The 26828-nt window shown below is 42.5% G+C and overlaps 1 protein-coding gene across 1 annotated transcript; it reads right to left on the bottom strand.

Annotated features, from left to right (window-relative positions):
• Positions 1-1064: 1064 nt before the first annotated feature.
• Positions 1065-26512, bottom strand: LOC129816602 (signal transducing adapter molecule 2-like). Its single transcript, XM_055871285.1, has 14 exons — positions 26316-26512; positions 24276-24360; positions 20405-20480; positions 16134-16229; positions 12918-13064; positions 11079-11145; positions 10715-10916; positions 10409-10503; positions 10163-10245; positions 9053-9140; positions 8777-8831; positions 8339-8507; positions 3828-3988; positions 1065-3528 (listed from the first exon to the last, which is right to left on the bottom strand). Exons 1-14 carry the CDS (start codon positions 26353-26355, stop codon positions 3360-3362), a joined length of 1533 nt encoding a protein of 510 aa, XP_055727260.1. The 5' UTR covers positions 26356-26512; the 3' UTR covers positions 1065-3359.
• Positions 26513-26828: the final 316 nt, after the last annotated feature.

Genomic DNA, 26828 nt, shown 5'->3' with positions numbered 1-26828 from the left:
GCTAGAACCTTTCTAAGCTAAAGCACCCCATCATATAAAGAAATCATAAAGAAAAGGCTCACTAAATAAAACGTGTCTCCTGGCCACAGTGAGATTCTCGGGAGAGATTTTTTTTATGTAGTGTGAATATGCTTCCTGCTCAGTAGACCATTGTTCACACCCCTCACCAAAGTTGTTATAATAACAGAATGGACCTAGCACCTTCACAGAGTCTAAAGGATGAAACAAACCTTGTGACCCATTGAACATGACATATCGGACAATAAGGGACTACCTCCAGTCCTCCAATTCCACAGGTACAAGATGAATAGTGGTTATGGGTCTCCCTCTTCCAAATAGATATGACCCCATACATCACTCAAAGCCAGTTCCACTGCTTTCTTTCATTGTTCCCCTCTAATCACAGACTGATTTAGACCTGGGACACCAGGTTGGTGCAATTAAGTATCAAGTAGAACAAAAAAACGTTCCAGCTCCAGACCTCATAGGGTAAGAGTTTATTAACCCTGCCATACATGGTCAACAAGAAACTGAAAAGACTTGAGACTTAAGTTGTGTAACAAGGGAATATGACTATGTTTTCTGCACGTGAGAACAAATTCCCACACCATCTGTCTTGTATATTATAGATGCCGTATCTTAATTTGATCATCCTGTTGCAGGTATTTTCCATTTACAGCAGGAAATGCAAACTTGTAGCATATTCAAAGTTTAAAAGGTGTCCAAAGATTGTAATTTCCACTTTAAATTTCAGACCTGATTTGCTCAACAACAAAAAATGTTCGGCCCCTACAAAAAAAAAGCCCAATAATGATCATTTACATAATTCTCATTTCCAGTTGATTATTTTCCTGCTATGAGAAACTGGTTCAAATTAAGATACACCATCTGTGCTGCATATAGAAATTCCTTTTATTCTCTTTCTACATCAGAAATGTGTCATTGAACTGTTCTCAAACTCAAAAGTATCCCCTCAAAAAGCACGGGCTTACAAGATGTCCATCTCAGAGTATTCAGAGAACACATATTACAACATGAAAAAACTGCATCCATCAGTAGAAAGCTGTGAACACAGGTACATTTTATTTGAAAGAATATTAGAGTTGCCGGTGTTACAAAAGGATTTACAATGATAACACAGAGAAATCTTGAAGTAACAAAACATGGAGTCAGTTATAATGAATCGGTAGTACTGAATGGGAAAATTCCCTGGAATATTTTTAAATATATAGAGTTCTAGATATACAGCAGCTTCAGGGTCAATTCCTTTCCCAAAGATGTTTCCATTTTTATTTTATTTCTAAAGAAAACAAGGCATCCAGTGGTAAATAAAATGTTTACAAAGTTAAGGTGCAATACCGACAATGCCAGAAGATATTTTACATCTAATATACAACACCTTTTCAGATGCAGATAAAGAAAAAATAAAGTGTACACAGTTATTATTTTAGTCAGAGTAGACTATCCAGCTAAAGGGGGGGGAAGTAAATAAATCTGGTCCTCGGTTACACCTAACAGTTTCATTAATTTCAGATGAACATTTTAGGCCAAACAGTTCTCTAGCTATAAAACTTTGTACAATTCACACATTTATCAATAAAGACCAATGAGACAGTTCTAACTGTTGGTCACAGTAGCCATTTGTTCTGACACAAATAAAGTAAAACCAAAAAGTATTAAAGGGGAAAGTATACCTTACATTTATAAACCATAAAATAATATCTGATCATATGGATATAATCCAGAGAAAGATAATATACAAGTGATGTCATTTACAATTTCTAATTAAAGGTCCAAATGCAGAGCAAACAGCCATACCAAAGATACCCATTATTTCCATAAAAAGATTTATATGAAAACGTGACCTCCTACAGCCCAGAAACATGAAAAGCACACCGATAATAATTAAATAATTACAAACATCCATTACTAACGTCTATGGTCAAAAGCCTTTTCAACAGAAGAGTGAATGAAGAAGGACCATAGAAAGATATAGCTAGGACTTGGCTCATTTCCCAATCAATCTATTACAACTTGTTACTCAAGATATATTAGGACATCTACCAAGTTGCCAAGAGCCTTGGCACATGAATGTTGTTAATCAACAACCATATCATCTGAAGATTCCATTTAGCCTGGTTCCAGATCTGTTTATGCTGTCTTCCCAACTGCATTGTAGTCATTGTCAAGGCAAACATGACAAATTCCATAAGGAGTTGGCAATAGAGTAGAAACAGACAGCCACCCAGGCTAGATTACATTTGCATTACTAAAAAAAGGATTTGTGTATGAAAATGTGCACTAACCCTACAATAGCAGTAATTTGGAAAGGCTGCATGGTCACAATTCTAAATGTATTTAACAATGACTTCAGTTAATTTCATAACAAAATCACCTTTAAGTTGCACACAAATGAAAGTGATAAAACGTGTCACTCCTAGAACATATGAAACACCTAAACAGTGTTGCAAGGCAGGCAGTGTATGGGAAGCTAATCTCTAACTGTACCATAGTATCTAATAAAACATGGTACTGATTATAGCACAAAAAGACTTATACCTAGAGCACTCCATAACCTTTGGCTCCAAGAAGGGTCAACTGAAGTGGATGACGCTGTTAGAGAGAGGGGGATAGAAAAGTCCTGGCCAGGGTTGGGGTCAATTCCATTTCGAATTGACAATGTAAAAGGTTTGACTCGAACCCTGGTCCTGGCCAGTCATGGGTTCCTTCATTTGGACTGATCTCCAGACAGACAGACAGACAGACAGACAGACAGACACCAAACCAGACGGTGAACAGAAAAACAAACATTTAAAAATAGAAGATGATTAAAAAAACAAAACAAACAAAAGATATCTCTGAACAAGGACAAATACACACAACATTAATGAAGCAGGTTGGAAATGATCAGCTGATGAGCTGCCCCCTTAACTGTTTTAAAGAGGCAAATCAAGACAAGGAAAAGTACTTATTTCACACACTGTTTCAAAACATTCATCCCTTCCAAACAGGCCGTGGTGGGTGGTAGGTTGGCATTTAGTCTCCTCCGGTGGGTCTCCACACCTCTCAGACAGACACTGACCTTTGTGACAATCTAGGGGTGTTCCAAATGACTCTATTCCCCAAATAGTGTGCTACTGTTGACCAGAGCTCTATGGGTCCTGGTCAGAAGTAGAGCACTACATAGGGAATAGGTTGCCAGTTGGGACACAAGCCTACACAAGCATACCTCAAACCATTGCCATAATTTTTTCATAAAGGACAAAAGAGGGGGAGGATTGTGTCATTGTACTGTGTCTGTTGGTGGGGATATGCCGCTGCTCACTCAGACAGCCCTGATAGTATTGCACGGCCTGCCTTTATAGGAGAGGCTGCTGATAGTAGGCCTGTTGCTGCTGTGGGGCCTGCTGCGATGGAGCAGCCATTTGATAGGAGGCTGGAGGCAGGTTGACGTTCTGATAGGCCGACATGTCCATCTGTGGGGCCACACCCATCTGTGGAGGGTATCCGGCAGGTGCATATGGTACACTGCGGTGAAGAGACAGAATGGTACAATATTAGCTACCTACTGCCTAACACAAGCATTAAGAGAGACATTTAACCCTCTTAACACAGGAGCAATGCCACCCCCAAAAATGTAATACTCACAAATCCACTAGTGGGATGTCTCAAAACACAAACATGCAGACACAAAAATTGCCTCACAAAATGGCTGCCATTTAGCTAGCTAGTTTCCTAGTCAAGGCTGGTATACAAAGGAGACATGGAACCCTGTAAAGTACTGGTATACCGAGGAGACGTGTAACCCTGTAACGTACGAGGCTTACCTGTAAGGAAGCTGTGCTGGCTGACCGTTGGGAGATGTGACGTTAGGGGGGAGTGAGTGGAGGGGTCCGGGCTGGTCAGAGCCCATGTAGGCCTGCTGGGCTGGGGGGCCCTGGGGCATCCCTGGAGGCATGTAGGAACCACCAGGCTGACCTGGGTAACCCTGAGAGAGGGAGGGGGGGAGCAAAAAGAGAAAGTTCAAATTGGGTAAAACACATTTCATAGTACAGTGTACATTGCATTACTCCACTAAACTATACATTACTATACAACCAACATTACTAGAATGAAAAAATCATACAATGTGATTTAAGTAATTAATTTGCATTTTATTGCATGACATAAGTATTTGATACATCAGAAAAGCATAACTTAAAATTTGGTACAGAAACCTTTGTTTGCAATTACAGAGATCATACGTTTCCTGTAGTTCTTGACCAGGTTTGCACACACTGCAGCAGGGATTTTGGCCCACTCCTCCATACAGACCTTCTCCAGATCCTTCAGGTTTCGGGGCTGTCGCTGGGCAATACGGACTTTCAGCTCCCGCCAAAGATTTCTATTGGGTTCAGGTCTGGAGACTGGCTAGGCCACTCCAGGACCTTGAGATGCTTCTTATGGAGCCACTCCTTAGTTGCCCTGGCTGTGTGTTTCGGGTCGTTGTCATGCTGGAAGACCCATCCACGACCCATCTTCAATGCTCTTACTGAGAGAAGGAGGTTGTTGGCCAAGATCTCGCAATACATGGCCCCATCCATCCTCCCCTCAATACAGTGCAGTCATCCTGTCCCCTTCGCAGAAAAGCATCCCCAAAGAATGATGTTTCCACCTCCATGCTTCACGGTTGAGATGGTGTTCTTGGGGTTGTACTCATCCTTCTTCTTCCTCCAAACACGTCGAGTGGAGTTTAGACCAAAAAGCTCTATTTTTGTCTCATCAGACCACATGACCTTCTCTCATTCCTCCTCTGGATCATCCAGATGGTCATTGGCAAACTTCAGACGGGCCTGGACATGCGCTGGCTTGAGCAGGGGGACCTTGCCTGCGCTGCAGGATTTTAATCCATGACGGCGTAGTGTGTTACTAATGGTTTTCTTTGAGACTGTGGTCCCAGCTCTCTTCAGGTTATTGACCAGGTCCTGCCGTGTAGTTCTGGGCTGATCCCTCACCTTCCTCATGATCATTGATGCCCCACGAAGTTAGATCTTGCATGGAGCCCCAGACCGAGGGTGATTGACGGTCATCTTGAACTTCTTCCATTTTCTAATAATTGCGCCAACAGTTGTTGCCTTCTTACCAAGTTGCCTGCCTATTGTCCTGTAGCCCATCTCAGCCTTGTGCAGGTCTACAATTCTATCCCCGATGTCCTTACACAGCTCTCTGGTCTTGGCCATTGTGGAGAGGTTGGAGTCTGTTTGATTGAGTGTGTGGACAGGTGTCTTTTATACAGGTAACGAGTTCAAACAGGTGCAGTAAATACAGGTAATGAGTGGAGAACAGGAGGGCTTCTTAAAGAAAAACGAACAAGTCTGTGAGAGCCGGAATTCTTACTGGTTGGTAGGTGATCAAATACTTATGTCATGCAATAAAATGCTAATTAATTAATTAAAAATCATACAATGTGATTTTCTGGAATTTTGTTTTAGATGTGTACCTATGATAAAAAAATTACAGACCTCTACATGCTTTGTAAGTAGGAAAACCTGCAAAATCGGCAGTGTATCAAATACTTGTTCACCCCACTGTATATATATATATATATATATATATATATATATATATATATATATATATATATATATATATATATATTTGTATTTGTAATAATGACAATTACAACAATACTGAATGAACAATGAACACTTATTTTAACTTAATATAATACATCAATAAAATCAATTTAGTCTCAAATAAATAATGAAACATGTTCAATTTGGTAAAAATAATGCAAAAACAAAGTGTTGGAGAAGAAAGTAAAAGTGCAATATGTGCCATGTAAAAAAGCTAACATTTAAGTTCCTTGCTCAGAACATGAGCATATATGAAAGCTGGTGGTTCCTTTAAACATGAGTCTTCAATATTCCCAGGTAAGAAGTTTTAGGTTGTAGTTATTATAGGACTATTTCTCTCTATACCATTTGTATTTCATATACCTTTGACTATTGGATGTTCTAAAAGGTACTTTAGTATTGCCAGCCTAATCTCGGGGGTTGATAGGCTTGAAGTCATAAACAGCGCAATGCTTGAAGCATTGCAAAGAGCTGCTGGCAAACGCAGGAAAGTGCTGTTTGAATGAATGCTTACGAGCGTGCTGCTGCCTACCACCGCTCAGTTAGACTGCGCTATCAAATAATAGACTCAATTATATAATATAATAACACTGAAATACGAGCCGTAGGTCATTAATATGGTCAAATCCGGAAACTATCATTTCGAAAACAAAACGTTTATTCTTTCAGTGAAATACGGAACCGTTCCGTATTTTATCTAATGGGTGAAATTCTGGCAAATTAGTTCGCAATGAGCCAGGCGGTCCAAACTGTTGCATATACCCTGACTCTGTGTGCAATGAACGCAAGAGAAGTGACACAATTTGCCTAGTTAATACTGCCTGCTAACATGAATTTCTTTTAACTAAATATGCAGGTTTAAAAAAAATATACTGCTGTGTATTGATTTTAAGAAAGGCATTGATGTTTATGGTAAGGTACATGCGCTTTTGTTAAACTCATCCCCCGTTTGGCGAAGTTGGCGGTCTTTGTTAGGAATAAATGGTCTTCACACAGTTCGCAACGAGCCAGGCGGCCCAAACTGCTGCATATACCCGGACTCTGTTGCACAGTACGCAAGAGAAGTGACACAATTTCCCTAGTTAAAAGAAATTCATGTTAGCAGGCAATATTAACTAAATATGCAGGTTAAAAAATATATACTTGTGTATTGATTTTAAGAAAAGCGTTGATGTTTACGGTTAGGTACACATTGGTGCAACGACAATGCTTTTTTCGCGAATGCGCTTGTTACATCACCCGTTTGGCGAAGTAGGCTGTGATTCAATGATAAATTAATAGGCACCGCATCGATTATATGCAACACAGAACAAGCTAGATAAACTAGTAATATCATCAACCATGTGTAGTTAACTAGTTATTATGTTAAGATTAATTGTTTTTTATAAGATAAGTTTAATACTAGCTAGCACCCTACCATGGCTCCTTGCTGCAGTCGCATAACAGGTAGTAAGCCTGCCACGCAGTCTCCTCGTGGAGTGCAATGTAATCGTCCATAAATCGGAGTCCAAAAATGCAAATTACCGATTGTTATGAAAACTTTAAAATCGGCCCTAATTAATCGGCCATTCTGATTAATCGGTCGACCTCTACTCCATAGACAAACATTGTCAGTAGAATGGCCTTACTGAAGAGCTCAAGGACTTTCAACATGGCACAGTCATAAGATGCCACCTTTCCAACAAGTCAGTTTGTAAAAAAAAATCCTCGCTCGAGCTGCCCCGGTCAACTGTAAGTGCTGTTATTGTGAAGTGGAAACGTCTCGGAGCAACAATGGCTCAGCCACAACGTGGTAGGCCACACAAGCTCACAGAACGGGAACGCTGAGTGCTGAAGCACGTAGCGTGTAAAAATGGTCTGTCCTCGGTTGCAACACTACCGAGTTCCAAACTGCCTCTGGAAGCAACATCAGCACAAGAACTGTTTGTCGGGAGCTTCATGAAATGGTTTCCGTGGCCGAGCAGCCGCACACAAGCCTAAAATCACCATGCCAAGCGTCGGCTGGAGTGGTGTAAAGCTCACCGCCATTGGACTTTGGAGCAGTGGAAATGCGTTCTCCGGAGTGATGAATCATACTTCACCATCTGGCAGTCTGACGGCCAAATCTGGGTTTGGTGGATGGCAGGGGAGTGCTACCTGCCCCAATACATAGTGCCAACTGTAAAGTTTGGTGGATGAGGAAAAATGGTCTGGGACTGTTTTCCTGGTTCGGGCTAGGGCCCTTAGTTCCAGTGAAGGGAAATCTTAACGTAACAGCATACAATGCCATTCTAGACGATTCTGTGCTTCCAACTTTGTGGCAACAGTTTGGGGAAGGCCATTTCCTGTTTCAGCAAGACAACACCCCCGTGCACAAAGCGAGGTCCATACAGAAATGGTTTGTCGAGATCGGTGTGGAAGAACTTGACTGGCCTGCACAGAGTCCTGACCTTAACTCCATCAAACACCTTTGGGATGAATGGGAACGCCGACTGTGAGCCAGGCCTAATTGCCCGACCTCACTAATGCTCTTGTGGCTAAACGGAAGCAAGTCCCCGCAGCAATGTTCCAACATCTAGTGGAAAGCCTTCCCAGAAGAGTGGAGGCTGTTATAGCAGCAAAGGGGGGGACCAACTCCATATTAATGCCCACGATTTTGTAATGAGATGTTGGACGAGCAGATGTCCACATACTTTGGTCATGTAGTGTATGTGACAGTGGTTAGATAGTTTGTTTCTCCTGACCTGAATGGGGACTTGGGAGGCAGGTGCGTATTGGGGCTGCTGCTGCGGTTGCTGCTGGGACTGCAGTTTGGAGTAGGCTGTGTAGAACGGTGCCTCGTTCATCAGTTTGTTATAGAGCTCCAAGGCCTCCAGCACCTTCACATTCAGCTCAGACAGCTCAGAGTGTTGCCTGCCAGGGAGGGAGGGAGAGAGAGTGGGAGGGGTGGAGATAGAGGTCATCACGACACTAGTAGGACAAAGACTGATGATCGTAGCGGTCATCCAGATACACATATATATATATATAGTCAATATGAACTATATCAAGTATGTATAACTACATACAATTTGAATAACTCTGTACAACATATATGCCTAACCAATATAAATAAAACTCTGACATGCAATTGAAAATATAGTCCATTATGAATAATTATACTACAGTTAAATTCATTTTACCTGTCAATGTCTTCCAGCTTGTCATCAATCATTGGATTCATCTGCTCACAAGCACCTGGATGGGTAAAGCATTGATAAGGTGAGGCTAAACAGACAAAAACAATGTGAGTACAGTGGTCAAGCCAACTACAATATGTGTGTGTGTGTGTGTGTGTGTGTGTGTGTGTGTGTGTGTGTGTGTGTGGTTAGAAAATAGTCCAACTGCAGTGTCAGTGGGCATGGCTGTGTCTACATGGCTACTAGGATTTATCAGAGCATTAAGTCATTGTTTTATACCCTCTAGTTGGACCAGCTCTTGGCAGTCAGGTGCTGCATCAGCAGGGTCTGTGTTCTGGAGCAGATACAGCGCTCTATCCATCTTCTCCTGCAGAGACAGAGGTGGGGAGAGGGAGGAAGAGAGGGGAGAGACAGAGGAGAGAGGGAGGAAGAGTGAGAGAGAGGGGTGAGGATGAGAGAGAGAGGAAGAGAAAGGGGCGTGGGGATGAGAGAGAGGGAGGGAGGGAGAGAGGGGTGGGGATGAGAGAGAGAGAGGAAGAGAAAGGGGGGTGGGGATGCGAGAGAGGGAGGGAGGGAGGAAGAGAGGGGTGGGGATGAGAGAGAGGGGTGGGGATGAGAGAGGGGGTGGGGATGAGAGAGGGAGGAAGAGAGGGGTGGGGATGAGAGAGAGGGGTGGGGATGAGAGAGGGTGGGGATGAGAGAGGGAGGAAGAGAGGGGGTGGGGATGAGAGAGGGAGGAAGAGAGGGGGTGGGGATGAGAGAGGTGGTGGGGATGAGAGAGGGAGGAAGAGAGGGGGTGGGGATGAGAGAGAGGGAGTGAGGAAGAGAAAAGGGGGTGAGGATGAGAGAGGGGGGTGAGGATGAGAGAGGGGGGGAGGAAGAGAGGGGTGGGGATGAGAGAGGGAGGAAGAGAGAGAAAAGGGAGGTGATGAGTGAGAGAGGAAGAGAGGGGGGGTGGGGATGAGAGAGAGGGAGGGAGGGAGGAAGAGAGAGGGGTGGGGATGAGAGGGAGGGAGGGGTGGGGATGAGAGAGAGGAAGGAAGAGAGGTGAGGATGATTGATGGGGAGAAGGGGGAGGAAGAGAGAGAAAAAAGGGAGAGGTGGGGATGAGAGAGGGGGAGAGGTGGGAGAAAGATTCTTATACGATGTTACATTGCAACTTTGTATAACAAGCAATGTCAGACTTTATTAACCATTCCAAACATTTTACTAAGTTACAACTGACAGAGTGATGAAGTGGGTTTTCAATGGCCAAACGATCAAAACTGATGGTGGACTGATGGTGGACTGGACGAAGAAGAAAAGATACATGATGATATAACATGATTTAGGCCTACACGTATTTAGGCCTACAGTCATGCAGCAGGTCCGGTACGTAGAACCACCCACCTCATCTATGAAGACAGGCTCAGGCTCTACGTTGGCTTCTATGCTGGGCTCCTCCGGGGCTGGTGTCTTCTCTACATACGTTACTGTTAGGAGAGGGATTTACATTTTACACATTTAGCTAATGCTCTTATTCAGAGCCACTTGAGAGTCAGGATTTAAAACATGAAACCAAACACTAGAGTAGAAGGACTATGGTGGTACAAGAGTGAGGTATGGTACTGGACAGGATAAAGAGGGGAAACGTACCTAGTTCAGGCTCAGTGTTGAGGTTGGTCGTGACAAAGTTGGACGGGAAGAGACCTACTCCTCTGTGGTTCTCTCCTTTCCACCAGTTTGGGTCACTGTGGCATCAACATGGTTAAATCAGTTAAAACATTCTTGTAAGTAAACACTTCCCATTATAAATGAAATAAATGCATGCATTGCAAAACAACAGACATGTAACTGAAGAATTTTTGTTCCCATATTTGCCTATACAGTAGGCCATCATATGGGTCATCACAGCAAGGGGGGGTCAGAGCCAGGTTTCCATAGCAGCATGTCGTCAGCTACCTGTCGTCCAGGACGAGGATGAGCTCTCCGGTCTTAAAGGTGAGCTCGTTGTCCTCGGCCGCCTCAAAGTCGTAGAGCGCCCGCAACTTCCGGGAGTCCCTGCTACCCCCGCCCCCGTTGGTATTGAAGGGGGGGTCGGCGGTCACGGTGAGAGGTCGCGCCTCCACATACTGCTTCTGCTCCTGCAGGGACAGCTCGATGGCTGCAGATGGGAGGAGGACAGAGGCAGTGGAACAAAATTTAAATACACTGCGTCATTCTCAATGATTTTAATGTGTCTAATAAATGTATTAATTCATTCATCAACATGCACAATTCATAATGTAATATGATGTGGTATTCTAGAATCTAATATTATTTGTACCTTTGGCCAGGTCGTCATCGTCAGATGGTTTACTAACAGCAGGAGTGGTGCCCTTTAGGCTGGACCCCTGTTGATAAGAGGTGTTTGGTTAGAGAGAAGCCTTCCAGAGCAGAGGGATTTTGGGTTTAGCTGTGACTGTGGTGCCACCTGTAGGGATTGATAAGTACTACAGGCTTTACAGGCAGTATTTTGGTAGTAAACAGAGCGAGTAAAGGCGTCAGTATGCTTTGTTTCGGCTAACCCAAACTCGGCTAGGTGAACCAAACTAATGTGCTTGCATACTCCCTTAAAAGACCTTGCTTGAAAAACATGAAAAAAGCAGCAATAGTACTGTTTGTCCATCTTGAGACGCCATAGCGTCAGAATTCATCTAAAATAAGAAATCGGTTATTCATTTACGTTTTGTAGAGACCACACTGTGCAGCTGTATTCATCGACCTGGCCAAGGTTTCCGACTCTGTCAATCACCACATTCTTGTCGGCAGACTCAACAGCCTTGGTTTCTCAAATGACTGCCTCGCCTGGTTCACCAACTACTTCACAGACAGAGTTCAGTGTGTCAAATTGGAGGGCCTGTTGTCCGGACCTCTGGAAGTCTCTATGGGGGTGCCACAGGGAGCAATCCTCGGGGCCGACTCTTTTCTCTGTATACATCAATGATGTCACTCTTGCTGCTGGTGATTCTCTGATCCACCTCTATGCAGATGACACCATTCTGTATACTGTGGCCCTTCTTTGGACACTATGCTAACTAACCTCCAGACAAGCTTCAATGACATACAACTCTCCTTCCGTGGCCTCCAACTGCTCTTAAATGCAAGCAAAACAAAATGCATGCTCTTCAACCAATCGCTGCCCACACCTACCCACCTATCCAGCATCACTACTCTGGACAGTTCTGACTTAGAATATGTGGACAACTACAAATACCTAGGTGTCTGGTTAGACTTCCAAAATGATTTCCAAAATGAAATCTAGAATCAGCGTCCTATTTCGCAACAAAGCATCCTTCACTCATGCTGCCAAACATACCCTAGTAAAACTGAATATCCTACCAATCCTTGACTTTGGCGATGTCATTTGCTGGAGCGTGTGCTACGGGTGGGTGTTGCTATGGTAACCAGTGAGCTGAGATAAGGCGGAGCTTTACCTAGCAAAGACTTATCGATGACCTGGAGCCAGTGTTTTTGGTGACGAGAGCATACAGGTCGCAGTGGTGGGTAGTATATGTTCTTGGGGCGTTACTACAGACCCAGGTTTGATCCCAGGCGCACAATTGGCCCAGCATTGTCCGGGTCCCAGGATGGTTTGGCCAGCCGGGATTTCCTTGTCTCATTGCGCTCTAGCGACTCCTTTTGGTGGGCCAAGCGTCTGCGAGCTGTCTTCGGCCGCCAGCTGGACAGTGTTTCCACCGACACATTGGTGCGGCTGGCTTCCGGGCTAAGCGAGCCGTGTGTCAAGAAGCAGTGCGGCTTGGCAGGGTTGTGTTTTGGAGGACGCATGGCTCTCGACCTTCGCCTCTCCCGAGTTCGTAAGTGAGTTGCAGCGATGGGACAAGACTAACTACCAATTGGATATCACGAAATTGGGGAGAAAGAAATGGGGTAAAAGTCAAAAATAATAAAAAACTTTTTTTTTTAAAGACATTGCGGTTCAAACGGCTCTATTTTCCAGGTGCGGCACATCCAGGCCATCTGGCACCAACATTGTCAATTGAAACAAATAAAAAACAAAATATTTTAGAAAGGGGGTAGTAGTGAGGGGAAACTGCCTGGCCTATACAATGATAGAGGCAACACTGGGTTAGGATGATAGACGATAGGTTGTTGACTACATTACCTGTGACCCAGAGGATGGGAAGACGACCCCTTCCTCTCTCAGAGACTTGATGGTGGCACTGACCAGACTGAGCTGTGGATCTTTCTGGAACCCATCACACCACTCCACCATCATTCCCTTCAGTTTGTCACACACCTTGCTGTGGGCCTGCAATGGGGATAGTAATAATTATTATTAGGCTACTTATTTGATAGAGGAAGATACAAACAAAACATTGACACAAAGAGCCAGCTGAATGATAATAATGGCGCCAGAGGGGATGGCTGCCGTTTTACGTGCTCCTAACCAACTGTGCTATTTTGTTAGTTTTTTTCCGCATTGCTTGTAAATCATTTTGTACATAATGTTGCTGCTTCCGTCTCTTATGACCCAAAAGAGCTTCTGGACATCAGAACAGTGATTACTCACCTCGAACTGGACTAAGATTTTTTCTTCATTGAGTCCAATGCGAAGGATATACTGCTTTCCCAAGACCAGGCCCAAATCCCTGTCACTCGCGTGAAGAAAATACGGAGATACAGGGGGAGGAGGTCGAGCTGCCTTAAGAGAATTCAATGGCAAGTGGGTAAACCGCAACTAACATCTGTCCTACTGCCCAACGTGCAATCACTGGAGAATAAACTGGATGATCTACGATCAAGACTATCCTACCAATGGGACATTAAAAACGAATATCTTATGTTTCACTGAGTCGTGGCTGAACGACAACATGGATAATATAGAGCTGGCTTGGTATTCTGTGCATCGTCAGGACAGAGCAGCTACTTCTAGTAAGATGAGGGGCAGGGGGGGGTATGTCTACTTGTCAATAACAGCTGGTGCGCGATGTCGAGGTATTTCTCGCCTGAGGTAGAGTACCTTATGATAAGCTGTAGACCACACTATCTACCAAGAGAGTTCCCATCTATATTATTCGTAGCCATCTATTTACCACCACAAACCGATGCTGGCACTAAGACTGCACTAAACTAGCTGTATAAGGCCATAAGCGAACAAGAAAAAGCTCATCCATAAGCAGTGCTCCTAGTGGCCGGGGACTTTAATGGAGGCACACTTAAATCCGTTTTACCTAATGTCTACCAGCATGTCACATGTGCAAACAACTCTAGGCCACCTTTACTCCACAAACAAAGCTCTCTCTCACCTTCCATTTGGCAAATCTGACCATAATTATATCCTCCTGATTCCTGCTTACAAGCAAAAACTAAAAAAGGAAGTACCAGTGACTCGCTCAACACGGAAGTGGTCTGACACAGATGCTACGCTACAGGACTGTTTTGCTAGTAGACTGGAATATCTTCCAGGATTCATCCAATAGCATTGAGGAGTATACCACCTCAGTCATCGGCTTTATCAATAAGTGCACAATAACTACACCGGCACTGACGCACGTCGGACGTGGCAGGGCTTGCAAACTATTACAGACTACAAAGGGAAACCCAGCCGCAAGCCTACCAGATGAGCTAAATGACTTTTATGCTCACTTCGAGGTATGCAACACTGAAGCAAGCATGAGAGCACAAGCTGTTCCAGATGACTGTGTGATAACGCTCTCAGTAGCCGATGTGAGCAAGACCTTTAAACAGGTCAAGATTCACAAGGCCGTGGGGCCAGACGGATTACCAGGACGTGTACTCAGAGCATGCGCGTAACAACTGACTTCTGTCTTCAATTACATTTTCAACCTCTCCTTGCCCGAGTTGAGTTTATTTTTACAGGGACATTGCACATTAGAGTCTGTAATACCTACATGTTTCAAGCAGATCAGCATAGTCCCTGTGCCCAAGAAAGCTAAAGTAACCTGCCTAAATGACTACCACCCCGAAGCACTCACGTCGGTAGCCATGTATTGCTTTGAAAGGCTGGTCATGGCTCACATCAACACAATTATCCCGGAAACCCTAGACCCAGTCCTATACGCATATCGCCCCAACAGATCCACAGATGACGCAATCTCGATCACACTCCACACTACCCTTTCCCACCTGGACAAAAGGAACACCTATGTGAGAAAGCTGTTCATTGACTACAGCTCAGCGTTCAACACCATAGTACCCACAAAGCTCATCATGAAGCTAAAGACCCTGGGAATAAACACCTCCCTCTGCAACTGGATCCTGGACTTCCTGACGGGCCGCTCCCAGGTGGTAAGGGTAAGAGACAGCCTATAAGGAGGTCAGAGACCTGGCAGTGTGATACCTGGATAACAACCTCTCCCTCAATGTGAGCAAGACAAAGGAGCTGATCGTGGACTACAGGAAAGGTGGGCTGAACAGGCACCCATTAACATCGGCAGGGCTGTAGTGGAGAGGGTCGAGAGTTTCATGTTCCTTGGTGTCCACATCAACAAACTATCATGGTCCAAACACACCAAGACAGTCGTAAAGAGGGCACAACAACACATTTTTCCTCTCAGAAAACTGAAAAGATTTGTCATGGGTCCCTAGATCCTCAAAAAGTTCTATAGGTGCACCATCGAGAGCATCCTGACCGGTTGCATCACCGCCTGGTATGGCAACTGCTCGGCATCTGACTGTAAGGAGCTACCGAGGGTACTGCGTACGGCCCAGTACGTCACTGGGGCCAAGCTTCCTGCCATTCAGGACCTATATACTAGGCGTGTCAGAGGAAGGCCCTAAAAATTGTTAAAGACTCCAGTCACCCGTGTCATAGACTGTTCTCTCTGCTACCGCACGGCAAACGGTACTGGAGAGCCAAGTCTAGGTCCAAAAGGCTCCTTAACAGCTCTTACCCACAGCCCATAAGAAGTAATCAAATGGCCACCCGGACAATTTACACTGACCCCCCCCTCCCATTTGTTTTTACACTACTGCTACTCGCTGTTTATTATCTATGCATAGTCACTTTACCCCTACCAAAATGTACAAATGACCTTGACTAACCTGTACCCCTGCACAATGACTCGGTACCCCCTGTAATATAGCCTCGTTATTGTTATTTTATTGTGTTTTTATTGTGCTACTTTTTAATTTTACTTTATTTTATGTAGTAAATATTTTAGTATTTAAGTAACTCTATTTCTTGAACTGCATTGTTGGTTATGGGCTTATAAGTAAGCATTTTGTATTCGGCGCATGTGACAAATAAAATTAGATTTGATTTAATTGTTATGCTTACTCACGTGTGTGTAAGTCTGAACATCCTAAATTCATCACAAATATTGCAAAAGCAAAAAACTTGAGACGGCTTCCGTACCCTGCTCAACACAGTTCGGACTTCAGTGGCAAACTCCCGCGAGCAGATCTCTAAGTGAAATATTCTTCCACTGTTATTGACACAGGCAGCCAGCAACTGTAACAAGGAGAAAAGCCAGGTTAGTACAGTAGTCAGTATAGATGATTTATGTAGAAGTTTCACATTACAGCAAGAGAAGTAGCCTAACGCTTTTATTCACTTCCACATATCCACATTTAATTGAATAACAGAAACATTTATTAACATTAATAAATGTAACGCCATTGAAATTATGCATGATTTTATGACAGAGGGAGCTAAAGTTGACTGAGTGAGGAGAGAGATCTAAAAATATAACAGCCATGTGAATATCTACCCTAATGGTGAGTCAGAGAGAAGGATCACATGGTCTGAGGCTTAGCATCATCACTCTATAACAACTCTAAGCAGCAGAGAGAACAGAACAAAGCAGTAAAAAAACTTATCCAGGGCCATGGATCATTACACTCTGGTTGACTGGCTACCCAGAGCAGGAGAATTACGAGTTCAGAGCTCTATAACTGCCAAGAGCAGCAGGAAATGGACCACTCTTCCCAAATACTTTATTACGTCAGACTGGAGGGTGTCACTGAGGCTTATGGCAACAGTCAGAGAACTTCTGATCCACCAGCCTCACTGTCTGAACTAGAGGTCGACCGATTAATCAGAATGGCTGATTAATTAGGGCCGATTTCAAGTTTTCATAACAATCGGAAATCGGTATTTTGGGACACCGATTTTGCATATATTTTTTTTTACACCTTTATTTAAACTTCTTATGGCTGCAATCCCGTTAATAGGATGATATGACAACAGCCAGTGAAAGTGCAAGGCGCCAAATTCAAACAACAGAAATCTCAATTAAAATTCCTCAAACATACATGTATCTTATACCATTTTAAAGGTAATCTTATTGTTAATCCCACCAAAGTGTCCGATTTCAAATAGGCTTTACAGCGAAAGCACCACAAACGATTATGTTAGGTCACCGCAAAAATCACAGAAAAACACAGCTATTTTTCCAGCCAAAGACAGGAGTCACAAAAAGCAGAGAGATAAAATGAATCACTAACCTTTGATGATCTTCATCAGATGACACTCATAGGACTTCATGTTACACAATACATATATGTTTTGTTCGATTAAGTTCATATTTATATCCAAAAACCTACGTTTACATTGGCGCCATGTTCAGAAATGCCTCCAAAATATCCGGAGAAATTGCAGAGCCACGTCAAATAACATAAATACTCATAAACTTTGATGAAAGACATGTTTTACATAGAATTAAATATACACTTGTTCTTAATGCAACCGCTGTGTCAGACTTCAAAAAGTTTTCAGGCAAAAGCACAATATTCAATAATCTGAGAACAGCGTTCAGCCACAAAGGGAAGCCATACAGTTACCCGCCAAATTGTGCAGTCAACAAAACTCATAAAAAGCATTATAAATCTTCACTTACCTTTGCTGATCTTCGTCAGAATGCACTCCCAGGACTCCCACAAGAAATGCTTGTTTTGTTCGGTAATGTCCATCATTTGTGTCCAAGTAGCGCCTTTTGTTAGCGCGTTTAGTACACAGATCCAAACGCTCGTGCAGGTCCAGCCGAACGTCGGACGAAAACTTCAAAAAGTTATATTACAGGTCGAATAAACTTGTCAAACTAAGTATAGAATCAATCTTTAGGATGTTGTTATCATAAATATTCAATAACGTTCCAACCGGAGAATTCCTTTGTGTCTATAGAAGTAATGGAACGCAAGTCCCTATCATGTGAAATGCGCTTGACCAGGAAATGGCTCTCTGCCAGTAACCTGACTCATTCCCCTCTCATTCAGCCCCACATCACAGTAGAAGCTTCATTCAAGGTTCTACAGACTGTTGACATCTAGTGGAAGCCACAGGAAGTGCAAACAGATCCATATCCTACTGTGTTTTCAATAAGCGATGAGTTGAAAATCGACTAACCTCAGATTTTTCACTTCCTGGTTGGATTTCTTCTCAGGTTTTTGCCTGCCATATGAGTTATGTTATACTCACAGACATAATTCAAACAGTTTTAGAAACTTCTGAATGTTTTCTATCCAATACTAATAATAATAATAATAATATGCATATATTAGCAACTATGACTGAGGAGCAGGCCGTTTACTCTGGGCACCTTTCATCCAAGCTACTCAATACTGCCCCTGCAGCCATAAGAAGTTAACTAGGCAAGTCAGTTTAGAACACATTCTTATTTTCAATGACTGCCTTGGGAACGGTGGGTTAACTGCCTCGTTCAGGGGCAGAATGACAGATTTTTACATTGTCAGCTCGGGGGATTCAATCTTGCAACCTTACAGTTAACTAGTCCAACGCTCTAACCACCTGATTACATTGCACTCCACAAGGACCCTGCCTGTTACGCGAATGCAGTAAGCCAAGGTAAGTTGCTAGCTAGCATTAAACGTATCTTATAAAAAACAATCAATCATAATCACTAGTTAACTACACATGGTTGATGATATTACTAGTTTATCTAGCGTGTCCTGGTTGCATATAATCGATGCGGTGCGTATCGTTGCTCCAATGTGTACCTAACCATTCACATCAATGCCTTTCTTAAAATCAATACACATAAGTATATATTTTTAAACCTGCATATTTAGCTAAAAGAAATCCAGGTTAGCAGGCAATATTAACCAGGTGAAATTGTGTCACTTCTCTTGCGTTCATTGCAGGCAGAGTCCGTGTATATGCAACAGTTTGGGCCGCCTAATTTGCCAGAATTTTACATAATCATGACATTGGAGGTTGTGCAATGTAACAGGATTATTTAGACTGATGGATGCCAAGCGTTAGATAAAATACGGAACGGTTCCGTATTTCACTGAAAGAATAAACGTCTTGTTTTCGAGATGATAGTTTCCGGATTCGACCATATTACTGACCTAAGGCTCGTATTTCTGTGTGTTATTATGTTATAACTAAGTCTATGATTTGATAGAGCAGTCTGACTGAGCGGTGGTAGGCAGCAGCAGGCTCGTAAGCATTCATTCAAACAGCACTTTTGTGCGTTTTGCCAGCAGCTCTCCGTTGTGCTTCAAGCATTGCGCTGTTTATGACTTCAAGCCTATCAACTCCCGAGATTAGGCTGGTGTAACCGATGTGAAATGGCTAGCTAGTTAGCGGGGTGCGCGCTAATAGCGTTTCAAACGTCACTCGCTCTGAAACTTGGAGTGGTTGTTCCCCTTGCTCTGCATGGGTAACGCTGCTTCGAGGGTGGCTGTTGTCGATGTGTTTCTGGTTCGAGCCCAGGTAGGAGCGAGGAGAGGGACGGAAGCTATACTGTTACACTGGCAATACTAAAGTGCCTATAAGATTCCAATAGTCAAAGGTTAATGAAATACAAATGGTATAGAGAGAAATAGTCCTATAATAACTACAACCTAAAACTTCTTACCTGGGAATATTGAAGACTCATGTTAAAAGGAACCACCAGCTTTCATATGTTCTCATGTTCTCAGCAAGGAACTTAAACGTTAGCTTTTTTACATGGCACATATTGCACTTTTACTTTCTTCTCCAACACTTTGTTTTTGCATTATTTTTACCAAATTGAACATGTTTCATTATTTATTTGAGGCTAAATTGATTTTATTGATGTATTATATTAAGTTAAAATAAGTGTTCATTCAATAATTGTCATTATTACAAACAAAAAAACAAAAAATTGGCTGATTAATCGGTATCGGCTTTTTTTGGTCCTCCAATAATCGGTATCGGCGTTGAAAAATCATAATCGGTCGACCTCTAGTCTGAACCAAGAAATTCACACTCAGCAAATACACCATGACAGCGCAATACACAAGGGGTGGAACAGTGGCAAAGGTAGCCACAGGACAAACAGAATAATATTAGTCTGAGGAGAGATTAAATAGCATTAATACAACAAAAATCATTCTAAACACACCTACAAGCAAATTGTTTAAACTCTGCTATCCATCCTATAGCAGGATTTATGACTCATTAACTGTGTCTATGATCGCAGTCACTAAACAAGCTCCAGGGTCTGACACCATGCTGAGACTAAAACACCTGACCTTACACTAACCCCACACCCTATGCAGACTATTTCTCTATTGACATCGGTTTATTCATGTATAATAAAGCCTGTTACATAGTTAAGCAGTAGGTTTTTCAACGGTCTACCAAATGATATGCAGCTTTTGCTCCAGGTGTCTTGAATAACACAATAAAGAACTCACGGTGAGGGCCTGCATGGCAACGTGTGGGACCTTGTGGTTGACTCGCTTCATCACAGACCTCAAGCAGTCCTTGGCTCTGGGAGAAGAATGGCAGGTAGAGACATGGTTATTATGGCTCAAGTAGAAGGTTATTCCTACATGAGTTTTCTAAAAGTATACCATCTTCAATATACAGTTACAGTGCCTTCAGAAAGTATTCATACCCCTTTACTTATTCCACATTTTGTTGTGTTACAGCTGCAATTCAAAATTGATTAAAAAAATAAAATCACCCAAGACCCCATAATAGCAAAGTGAAAACAAGTTTAGACATTTTTGCTAATTTATTTTAACTGAAATACAGAAATCTAATTTACATAATGACACTCCAAATTGAGCTCAGGTGCATCCAATTTCCTTTGATCGTCCTTGAGATGTCACTACAACTTGATTGGAGTCCACCTGTGGCCAATTCAATTGTTTGGACATGAAACACAGATGTCTATTTAAAAAAGGTCCCACAGTTGACTGGGCATGTCAAAGCAGAACCTAGACCATGAAGTCCAAGGAACTGTCTTTAGATCTCAGGGATAGAATTGTGATGAAGCATATACAGTTGAAGTCGGAAGTTTACATACACTTAGGTTGGAGTCATTAAAACTCGTATTTCAACCACTCCACAAATTTCTTGTTGACAAACTATAGTTTTGGCAAGTCGGTTAGGACATCTACTTTGTGCATGACACAAGTAATTTTTCCAACAATTGTTTACAGACAGATTTCACTTATAATTCACTGTATCACAATTCCAGTGGGTCAGAGGTTTACATACACTAAGTTGACGGTGCCTTTAAACAGCTTGGAAAATTCCAGAAAATGATGTCATGGCTTTAGAAGCTTCTGATAGGCTAATTGACATCATTTGAGTCAATTGGAGGTGTACCTGTGGATGTATTTCAAGGCCTACCTTCAAAATCTGTGCCTCTGTGATTGACATGATGGGAAACTCAAAACAAATCAGCCAAGACCTGAGAAAAAAATTGTAGACCTCCACAAGTCTGGTTCATCCTTGGGAGCAATTTCCAAACGCCTGAAGGTACCACGTTCATTTGTACAAACAATAGTACGCAAGTATAAACACCATGGGACCACATAGCCGTCATACCGCTCAGAAAGGAGATGCGTTTGGTCTCCTAGAGATGAACGTACTTTGGTGCGAAAAGTGCAAATCAATCCCAGAACAACAGCAAAGGACCTTGTGAAGATGCTGGAGGAAACAGGTACAAAAGTATCTATAGACACAGTAAAACGAGTCCTATATCGACATGACCTGAAAGGCTACTCCGCAAGGAAGAAGCCACTGCTCCAAAACCGCCATAAAAAAGACAGACTACGGTTTGCAAATGCACATGGGGACAAAGATCGTACTTTTTGGAGAAATGTCCTCTGGTCTGATGAAACAAAAATTGAACTGTTTGGCCATAATGACCATCATTATGTTTGGAGGAAAAAGGGGCAGGCTTGCAAGCCGAAGAACACCATCCCAACTGTGAAGCACGGGGGTGGCAGCATCATGTTGTGGGGGTGCTTTGCTGCAAGAGGGACTGGTGCACTTCACAAAATAGATGGCATCATGAGGGAGGGAAATTATGTGGATATATTGAAGCAACATCTCCAGACATCACTCAGGAAGTTAAAGCTTGGTCAAAAATGGGTCTTCCAAATGGACAATGACCCCAAGCATACTTCCAAAGTTGTGGCAAAATGGCTTCAGGACAACAATGTCAAGGTATTGGAGTGGCCATCATAGCCCTGACCTCAATGGTATAGAAAATTTGTGGGCAGAACTGAAAAAGCATGTGCGAGCAAGGAGGCCTACAAACCGGACTCAGTTACACCAGCTCTGTCAGGAGAAATGGGACAAAATTCAACCAACTTATTGTGGGAAGCTTGTGGAAGGCTACCCAAAACATTTGACCCAAGTTAAACAATTGAAAGGCAAAGCTACCAAATACTAATTGAGTGAATGTAAACTTCTGACCCACTGGGAATGTGATGAAATAAATAAAAGCTGAAATAAATAATTCTCTCTACTATTATTCTGACATTTCACATTCTTAAAATAAAGTGGTGATCCTAACTGACCTAAGACAGGGAATTTTTACTCTGATTAAATGTCAGGAATTGTGAAAAACTGAGTTTAAATGTATTTGGCTAATGTGTACGTAAACTTATGACTTCAACTGTATCTGGGGAAGGGTTTAAAACAATTTCTATATTGTTGAAAGTTTCCAAGAACACAGATGTCTCCATCATTGGGAAATTGAAAAAATATGGAATTACGCAGACTCTGCCTAGACCCAGCCGTCCGGCCAAACGGGCAAGAAGAACCTTGGTCAGGGAGGTGACCAAGAACCCAATTACTACTCTGACAGAGCTACAGAGTTCCTTGACTGAGATGGCAGAACCTGCCAGAAAGACAACAGACTCTACAGCACATCACCAATCTGGGATTTATGGGAGAGTGATCAGATGGACGCCACTCCTGAGAAAAAAAGCACATGAAAGCACGCTTGGAGATGGCAAAAAGGCACATGAAAGACAGATCATAAGGCGAAACATGTGGTCTGATGAGAGAAAAACCTCTTTGGCCTGAATGCAAAGCGCCATGCCTGAAAAAAAATCAGGCCCAGCTCTTCACACGCCTAATGCCATCCCTACTCTGAAGCATGGTGGTGGCAGCATCACGCTATGGGGATGCTTTCAGCAGGTAGGGACTAGGATACTGGTAAGGATAGAGGGAACAATGAATGGAGCCAAATACAGGCAAATCCTTGAGAACCTGCATCGACCTTAGACTGGGGGGCGAAGATGTACGTTCCAACTGGACAATGACCCCAAGCATACAGCCAAACCAACACTGGAATGGCTTCAGAACAAGAATGCAAAAGTCCTTGAGTGGCCCAGCCAAAGCCCAGACTTGAATCCCATTGTGGTAAATCTTGGAAGATTGCTGTTGACCACTGCACCCCATCTAGCTTAACAGAGATTGAGAAAGTCTGCAAGAAATAATGTGAGAAAATCCCCAAATTCAGATGTGCAAAGCTGATACAGACAACCCAAGATTACTCAAGATAACTCAAAGCTGTAATCACTGCCAAAGGTATTTCTATAAAGTATCAGGGGTGTGAATACTTATGTAAATTAGATCTGTATTTCATTTTTAAGAGATTTGCAAACATGTTTTCACTTTGTTATTATGGGGTATTGTGTGTGTGTGTAGATGTTTATTTTTAAAATATTGAATCCATTTTGAATTCAGGCTGTAACAACAATGTGGAATAAGTCAAGGGGTATGAATACTTTCTGAAGACACTGTATTTACATTTAGTAGACACTCTTATCCAGAGCGAATTCCAGTGGTGAATGCATATTTTTTCATACAGATATGAATATGAATTGCATTTTGAGTCACTGCTATTCAATGCCATAGCTATTTAAAACAAATCATAACCAATAACCTCAACTTGAGTCCTGGAGTTAGTTTAGAGCAGTGGCATTATAACTTGTTCAGCAGGAACCTCATTTCTCGTGAACCCACACCACCAATAATGACAACCTTAAAATCGGTACATTTCGATTTGTACATCAACAAATAACCTTCAATTAATTCATGTTCATCTCATATCAAGATGAAACAAAGTTAAAGGTTAACTTTTTTTTAAAGGAAACAAAAACAAATGTACTCAACTGTCTTTTCAAATGATCTTTCTCAAATGTTTGTATATTGTCCCATACAATAACCTGTCCTGTTCATTTTTAGTAAAAAAATAAAATAAAAATTGAAACAGTGCTGATATTTGAGAAATAGGAAGTCGGGACTTCAACTTACCCATTGGGCGTCTGTCCAACTCTGTCACAGATATCCATAATCAGAGCCCAGTCCTCCACTGTATTGGTTTCATTGGTGGCTTTCTCTGAAAATGTGGTACACCAGGATACATGTGGTTAGTTGGGAAAAGACAATCTGTGGTTGGCATGTAGTGTGTTGGGCCAACATTAACTCAATATTATAAATAAATAAAATAAACTGAAAACGCTTTACCAAAAGTATTCATGCAATTTACTCAGTACTTTGTTTTAGCACCTTTGGCAGCAATTACAGCCTCAAGTCTTCTTGGGTATGATGCTACAAGCTTGGCACACCTGTATTTGGGGAGTTTCTCCCATTCTTCTCTGCAGATGCTCTCAAGCTTTTGTCTGGTTGAATGGTGATTGTTGCTGCACAGCTATTTTCAGGTCTACCCAGATATCGAGTTCAAGTCCGGGCTCTGGCTCGGCCACTCAAGGACATTCAGAAACTTGTCCCGAAGCCATTCCTGCGTTTTCTTGGCTGTGTGCTTAGGGTTGTTGTCCTGTTGGAAGGTGAACTTTTGCTCCAGTCTAAGGTCCTGGAGCCGGTTTTCATCAAGGATCTCTCTGTACATGGCTCCATTCATCTTCCCCTCGATCCTGACTAGTCTTCCAGTCCCTGGCTCTGAAATCATCCCCACAGCATGATGCTGCCACCACCATACTTCACCGTAGGGATGGTGCCAGGTTTCCTCCAGACGTGACACTTGGCATTCAGGCCAAAATAGTTAAATGTTGGTTTCATCAGACCAGAGAATCTTATTTCTCATGGTCTGAGTCTTTAGGTGCCTTTTGGCAAACTCCAAGCAGGTTGTCAAGTGCCTATTACTGAGGAGTAGGTTCCGTCTGGCTAATCTACCATAAAGGCTTAATTGGTGGAGTGCTGCAAAGATGGTTGCCCTTCTGGAAGGTTCTCCCATCTTCACAGATGAATTCTAGAGCTCTGTCAGAGTGACCATGGGGTTCTTGGTCACCTTGATCAAGGCCCTTCTCCCCCGATTGCTCAGTTTGGCTGGGTGGCAAGCTCTATGAAGAGTCTTGGTGGTTCCAAACTTCTTATATTTAAGAATGATGGAGGCCACTGTGTCCTTGGGGACCTTCAGTGCTGCAGACATTTTTTGGTACCCTTCCCGGATCTGTGCCTCAACACAATCCTGTCTCGGAGCTCTACGGGCAATTCCTTCGACCTCATGGCTTGGTTTCTGCTCTGACATGCACTGTCAACTGTGGGACCTTACATAGACAGGTGTGTGCTTTTCAAAATCAATTGAATTTACCACAGGTCGACTCCAATCAAATTGCAGAAAAACATCAAGGATGATCAATGGAAACAGGATGCACCTGAGCTCAATTTCAATTATCATAGAAAGGGGTCTGAATACTTATGTAAATACGTTTTTGGGGGGGGGGCAAAAATGTTTTTAAAACTATTTTCGCTTTGTCATTATGGGGTACTGTGTGTAGACTGAGGATAACATTTTTAAATCAATTTTAAAATAAGGCTGTAACGTAACAAAATGTGGAAACAGTCTGGGGGTCTGAATACTTTCCGAATGCACTGTATAGTATATGCATACAACGTTTGCATACAAGATCCTCCTTCCCTTTCAGTAAACTTAAAACTAACCCAACTCATGAATGCATCAAGCTAAATTAACTAACTAGCTAGATAATGTTGATCTTGTTGAATGTGTGAGCTTGTTGCAGTTTAGTCAGTCTTGTTATTGAAAATCGTTCATTACGATAGGGTGATGACACAACAACTAGCTACTAGCTAGCACAAAGTCTGACCAATGACTGTCTGCTACAAGCTAGTTACCGAGTTTACCAAACCGCATAACTAGCTAGCTATGTGGATAATCTCACAATTGATCACAACGTCAAGGTAGCTAGCTACAGACATGTAGCCTGGCTAACGTTAGCTAGCTAGTTGTTATTGTTAGCTCACGGGCGAGAGGTTTCGCTATGTACGAAGCTACGGTAGTTACGCTAGGTCACTCAAATGAAGCGCTCAACTTACCAACATCTTGGTCGAATGGATTCTGCGCAAATAAAGGCATGTCTACTTCTTTAAATAAACCGACGTTGTTGAGAAAGAAAATGTAGCTAGAATATTTATTTCAAGAATATAAAAAAATCCCCTGCTCATCCATCAAACCCTGTACACTTTCACCAGTTGCTCTTCCGTACACTTAGGTGGCTGCGAAAATGCCTGAACACATTTGTGAGCATTACATGGAAAATAAATAGAACTGAAATCATATCGACACTTATTGATTCATATATATTTTAAGATCATTAATGAGCGTACATTTAACATTGCTGTATTTCTGCATTCAAATGTATCATGTACAGGCAGATAAAAAGACACATTTTATGACCCAATTAAAAATCCCGGTGTACACTGCCACCCCTAGGGAGGAAGAAGTACGTATGAGAATATCCCAATGTTCATTTTATTTTATGATAAGGCTTTAATAAAAATGGAATGGTTCGAAAAGCATGATGTATATTGACACTCACAAAAAGTAAT

The sequence above is a fragment of the Salvelinus fontinalis genome, chromosome 19 (assembly GCF_029448725.1).
Source record: "Salvelinus fontinalis isolate EN_2023a chromosome 19, ASM2944872v1, whole genome shotgun sequence".
Taxonomy (NCBI): Eukaryota; Metazoa; Chordata; class Actinopteri; order Salmoniformes; family Salmonidae; genus Salvelinus; species Salvelinus fontinalis.
This window is presented reverse-complemented; position numbering and strand designations above follow the sequence as displayed.